Source organism: Gracilinanus agilis, unplaced genomic scaffold (genome assembly GCF_016433145.1).
Source record: "Gracilinanus agilis isolate LMUSP501 unplaced genomic scaffold, AgileGrace unplaced_scaffold19672, whole genome shotgun sequence".
In the NCBI taxonomy this organism is placed as follows: Eukaryota; Metazoa; Chordata; class Mammalia; order Didelphimorphia; family Didelphidae; genus Gracilinanus; species Gracilinanus agilis.
The window spans coordinates 1-6,402 of record NW_025350996.1 but is presented as its reverse complement, the minus strand read 5'-3'; the positions used below and the strand labels follow the sequence as shown (position 1 = coordinate 6,402).

The 6,402-nt window shown below is 39.3% G+C and overlaps 1 protein-coding gene across 1 annotated transcript; it reads left to right on the top strand.

The window, feature by feature from the left end:
* Window positions 1-243: 243 nt before the first annotated feature.
* On the top strand, window positions 244-6,023 carry LOC123254313 (ATP synthase subunit d, mitochondrial-like; the record flags this gene model as incomplete). The annotated part of the gene is made up of 4 exons (XM_044683353.1): window positions 244-344; window positions 1,917-2,045; window positions 2,339-2,435; window positions 5,952-6,023. Coding segments are annotated over exons 2-4 (291 nt in total), but the record flags the coding sequence as incomplete, so codon positions are not given.
* Window positions 6,024-6,402: the final 379 nt, after the last annotated feature.

The following is a 6,402-nucleotide window of genomic DNA, read 5'->3' as shown; positions in this document are numbered from 1 at the left end:
CCCCGAGGCCGCCCCCTCCCACCGTCGAGTCCACTTGCAGTTCAGCCATCTTGGACCCCTCCTGCCCGCGCATCCCCGGGCCGGCCCATTCCCATTCCGCGGCAGGGAGAGCCGGACCGGCCCAACGGCAGGGGAAGGAGGGGTCTGCGCCGCCAGCACCCCGAGCCGGGCACACGTCCCTCCCTCAGGGGGCGGGGCCTCTGGGACCCTCTCGTTATTTCCATTGGTTTGGTTGGACGGAAGGCCCGCCTACTCCGGAGAGATATTGGTTGGAAGGTGATTTCCGGTGACGCTTTTTCCGGCTGCTCTCTGCCCAGGCATATACGCCGCCGGGGTCGGTGAAGGTGAGTTGGGGTCAAACCTTTGCTTACTTTATTCCTAGCACCTGCCAGCTTTAGCCCTTGCATTTTCTCCAACAGACCTTCTCCGTAGCACCCAGTTCTCTCCCTCCCAGGGTGTACCCCCGAGGAGGCCAGTACACTTCCCGGGCCCTGACTCCACCTGTCAGACGGGAGCCAGGGACATGGGTCAGTGAAACTTTACACAACAGTGCGTAGGGGATAGAATATTGCGTGGAAATCTGGGGACAGAGGCCCATCTTAACTTGATATGTGACCTTGGGCGAGTCCCTGCTTCTCTCTGGGCCTCAGTTTCTTCATGTGTAAAATGAGAGAGAGTGGATGATTTGTAAAGTTCCTTTCAGCATCTAAATTCTGTCTTCCTTCCAACCCATCATTCTTAATTCTGTAGCTTTAAGGTTATGATATTCCCGCGAGCTAAGGATATTTGAAAATTGAATTGTATTCCCTTATACAATACTTTTCCTACCCACTTGCTTTCAAGAATTTATAAAAATCCTGATGTGGATGTCCCTTATTCCCAAAGGAATGGGCTTCCTTTGAGCTCATTCAAGCAAATGAAAAAAAAAAAAAAAAAGAGGGTGGAGTGTCCATCCCCCCCTATTTTTTTCATTCTGAAAGAAACTTCCTCTACCTTCTTCTTTAACCAATCCCTTTATTTGCCACCTCTCTCAGGAGGTTCTTCCTTGGTTTAATCTTATTTTTCTTTTGTTCTGATGCCTCCAGAAATGGTCATTTGCCATGTCTCTTTTACTCTCTTGCATTGGTTGAGTAAGCCCTTTTCGAAGGATCAGATCTTTCTAGCTCTGTGGAAATTATTAATATATTATATATATTATGTTGTATTATATTATATATTTATAATTATGTACTATATAAAACCCTTATCTTCCATCTTAGAATCAATACTATGTATTGGTTCGAAGGCAGAAGAGTAGTAGAGTAGAAAGTGTAGGCAGTGGGGAGTAAGTAATATGCCCAGGGTCACACAGCCTAGGAAGTGTCTGAGATCAGATTTGAACCTATGACCTCCTTTCTTTGCGCCTGGTTCTCAATCCACTGAGCCACCTAGCTGCCCCCAATCTGTAGAAATTATTGACAAGTATTGAAAGGGCACATATTAAATAGGTAACATAGGTCTAGGTCTTGTTTCTCAAAAGTATGAATTACTGTTTATTGCCTTTTTTGTACTTAGAATCATTAGATAAAGCATTTATTGAATACTTACTATATACTCTATGCTAAGAACTGGGAATAAAAGTAGAAAAAGAAAAGAGGTAGCTGGGTAGCTCAGTGGATTAAGAGCCAGGCCAAGAGACAGGATGTTAGGTTCAAATCTGGCCTCAGACACTTCTTAGCTGTGTGAACCTGGGCAAGTCACTTAACTCCTATCCTCTAGCCCTTATCATTCTTCTGTATTGGTTCTAAGGCATAAGTTGAGGGTTTTAAAAAAATAGGAAAAGAAAGACAACTCCCATCCTAAGGAGCTTATTTTCATTACATCATTATGGGCTCTTTATTTCTTTTCTGACCCATTTTGTTTTCTCTGTTTTCCAGTTCTAAGATGGCTGGACGAAAGCTTGCTCTGAAAACTATTGATTGGGTAGCATTTGGGGAGGTCATCCCTAAAAACCAGAAAGCCATTGCTAATGCTTTGAAATCCCAAAATGAATTTCTTACTACCAGGTAAGTAGGAGAGAAGGGAGCTTAATGGATTCTGACTCTAGACAGGGTAATGGTATAATGTAAAAGTTCCATTTTCCTTCCTGTTTGAAAGAAAGTTAAAGAATTTATGTAGCATCAAAATTTAAGTGTTCATAGTTCTGTATCCTCTATATTATAGGATATATTATATTATATATTATAATGTCTAGGTATTACATTATTTCTGGGTTGACTCATGGAAGAAAATGGGAAACATACATTTTGTTTAGTTGCCATATGTTGGTCCTAACTCTTGCTTTTCCAAATCTGGGCAGATTGGCTGCCCTGCCTGAGAAGCCACAAGCGATCAACTGGGCTTTCTACAAGGAAAATGTTGCCAAGCCTGGTCTTGTGGAAGATTTTGAGAAGAAGGTGAGGCCACCATTAAAAACCTTACTGACATTTCTTGAAATTAATTCGTGAGTGGGGAAGCAGGAAAACCAATAACATCTTGGAAAAGTAGGGTTTTTAAGGGTGATAGTGAGGAGAGGTTACTGGCAGTTCTAGTAGTCTAGAGCAGTAATGGGCAAACTTTTTAAAGAGGGGGCCAAAGGAAAGGAAATACCCATCTGACAGTTTCTAAGGTAACTCTTTCAAAGTTTCATTGTATTGTATCCTACTCATTGTATTCGTCAGATTAGGAATAATGTCAGCTTTGGGATAGAACATTTCAGGGGGCTGCATCTGGCCTGAAGGCCTTAGTTTGCCCGTCACTGATCTAGAGGGAAATTTAATGACGATGTGAATAGCCAAGGCTGATTTAGAAACAAACTATTTAAAATCAGAACAGTTGGTGATAGATAATTGTTTCTTTTCTAGGGCAACAAACTCAATGAAATCTTAAAGCCAAAGGGTGTATAGTTAGAACGTTCTTGAATCCTCTAAAACTACACTACCCAAACTTCCTTTCTATACTACCCACAATTCCTTTTGCCTTTTGAATACGAGGGTCTTTATGTGGTCTGTATATAATTTGGGTTCACTCTGCCATGCGCTCTCTTCCATGTGAATTGAGTGGTGACCAGTCTTTGTTGCCTTAGCTCTCTTCCACGTGAAGCGAGTGGGGAAGATTCTCTGTGTTCTCTAGTGCTCTAGTTAAATATTAATAAATCTATAAATATTATACTTTGGAGATATTGAATATTAATTTTACAATCCACAAGGGAAAATAATGATTGCTTGAGATGTCTGTCCTAACTTGTCTTCAGTCTCTTACTCTTTTTAAAAAAGTTTTATGGTGCCCCTTTTGATTTATATTACTGTCACTTACAAGCAAAAGCATACTGACAAAGCTGCATTCCTTGTTTCTCTTCATAAAGTCTATTAACTTGGTCTGGAAACTCAAATAAGCATTTGTTGAAGTAACTGAAGATATTTAGCTTGAAATAGAAAAGTAGAAAAGACTCAGAGGCTGATGTGATAGCTGTCAAATCAAGTCAGTGAGCATAGCACCTTTATGTCCCAGGCAATGAGCTAACCTCTGGGAATACAAAGGAAGGCTCACTTTCTGATGAGAAACAGCATGCATACAACTAGGTACAATCAAGGTATATATAGGATTGGAGATAATCTTTGCAAGGCAGCTTTAAGAGAATCAGGAAAGACTTCTCATAATAAGCAACATTTTAGCCAGGTCCTGAAGGAAATCAAGCTAACCCAGGAAAGAGATGAAAGGACAACATTTCAGATATGGGGGAACAGCTGGTGAAAATATATGAAGTTGGAATGACTAGTTGGAGGAATAGCCAGAAAGCCATTATCATTGAATTGCAGAGTACTTGAGAGGGGAGTCAGGATTTGGAAGGGAATGGACCATGAAGGGATTTAAAAGCCAGAGGATTACATATTTCATCTTAGAGGTAATAGGGAGCCATTGGAATTTATTGACATGGTCAGACCTACCATTTTAGGAAGATCATTTTGACAGTTGAGTGGAGGATATACTGGGGTGGGAAGAAACTTTGGGGCAGTGTCAAAAGAGAGAAAGGGACATCTTGCAAAGGCAGAATCATAAGACTTGGCAACAAATTGGATATTAGATGAGACACAATGAGGAGTTTAGGATGATATGTAGGAGCAAACCTCAGTGACTACGGAGACTCTCAATAATAATAGCAGAAATTAGAAGAAGGGAGAGCTTAAGGGAAAAAAAATTACTTCAATTTTGAACATATTGACTTTAAATGTACAGGATAACCAGTTCAAGATGTCCAACAGGTAGTTGGAAATGAGAGACTGGAGGTCAGGAAAGAGTTTAAAGATGGATAAATAAATAATCATCTCAATAGAGATGATCATTGAATCTAGGGAAGCTAATAAGATGACAAAGTGTAATAGTATAGAAAAAAAGAAAATCCAAGGTAGAACCATGGAGTACTTCCCCTTTTAGTAGGCAGACCCTAGATGAAGGTCCAGCATAGGCTACTGAGCCGTGATGTGACAGGTAGAATGAGAACTGGGAAAGCTCACGAAGAGTTTCATAGTGTCTTGGAAACAGAAAAAAGAGAGTATCTAGGAGAAAAGTATCATTGATCCTCTTAGTCTTCGAAGCTATAGAGAGGTTAAGAAAGATGAGGATTTAGATTTGGAATTAAGAGATCATTGGTAGCTTTGAAGAGAACTGCTTCAGTTTAAATCATGAGATTGGGAACCAGAAATCAGGCCCGTTAAGAGAGAGGAAAGGAAATCAAGACCCTGGTTGAAGATAGACTTTTCAAGGAATTTAGTCATGAAAGGCAGGAGAAAAATAGGACAGTAGCGAGCAGGGATGGATAGACAATCAAATGACTTTTTTGAAGATGGAAGAGACTTGCACATATTCGTAGATAGTAGGAAAGCAGTCAGTAAACAAGAAGTTTAGTGAGAAAGTGGGATGATGGAGAGGACAGCTTGCCAGAGAAGATGGAGTATAAAATAATCATTTGTACAAGTACAGGATTTTGACTTGGCAAGAAGGATTTTGGCACAAATGAAGGAGATAGGTTTGATTTGTCTTCAAGTATCTGAAGGGATACCATATAGGATAAAATTATTAGATTTGTTCTTTGTATTTGCAGACAAGCAGAACTAGGAAGTAAAAATTACAAGGAGAAAGATTTTGTCCTTATATAAAAAAAAATTTATAGAATTAGAGCTGCCTAAAAATGAAATGACTTGCTTCATGTAACTCATGAGTTCTCTTCCATTGAAGGTCAAGCATAGACTGTTTGATCATCAGAGATATTACAGAAGTAGATTCTTCATAGAGTATGAAGTTGGACTGGATAAAATAATAGGTCCCAATACTCTTAATATGTGACTTTTTGCTTTTCTTCCATTCTGTACTTGCCTTTGTTTTACCTTTGAGCCTGTATCTTGTGCCTTCCTTTATATTAATTACTTTCCATTGTTTGATTTTTTTAAATAGAGATATGTTGGTATTTTTTTAGGATCACAGATGTAGAATTAGAAGAGATTTTAAAGCTCTCTAGGGGAGCATCTAGGTGTCTCAGTGGATTGAGAGCCAGATCTAGAGATGAGAGGCTCTGGATTCAAATTTGGCCTCAGCCACTTCCTCTCTGTATGACCCTGACCAAGTCACTTAACCAACCCCCTTACCACTCTTCTGCCTTGGAACCAGTACACAGTATTGATTTTTAAGATGGAAGTATGGGTTTTAAAAAAACCCTAACAAAACTACTCTAGCTCTCTCATTTTACAGATTAGGAAACCGAGGCACAGAGAGTATAACTGTATTGCCCAAAAGTTAAACATCTGATTTGAACCTAAGCAACCCTAGAGGTGGTAATTTTGTTTTTTGGAGAAAGATCTGTTATGGATTGGCTGCTGTGAGCCTTTTCTGGGTTATCAGTTATACTGACTATTATTACTCTATTTTTATGTTTTCAGTTCAATGAACTGAAGATACCCATACCAGAAGATAAATTCACTTCCCTCGTGGATGCTGAAGAAAAGGAAGATGTAAGTGCTTAAAGCTGCTCAATTTTTTGGAATTTTCCTAAACCTGGTAAAAGTATAGGATCTGAGTGTCTAGACTGAGGTAGAGTGATTTGAGTCAAATCTTAGCAAGATTGAATGGACCTCTGTATTCTCCCAAGTTTAGGAAACAGCTGAAATGCTACTTAAATATCTGACTTTTGAGTTCCCTGTGTTCGCAATGTTGTTAGAAATCCAGACATTTGAAAAATGCTTATATTTTTATCTGATATTTCTGGGAAAGTTTTCCTGCTTCAAAGCCAGATTACTTTCCAACCCAGCTATTAAATAACCAAAATTACTTGGGTTAATAATTTTGTGGATAATATTTCTGAATATAATATTTATTTATAAATAAATAAAA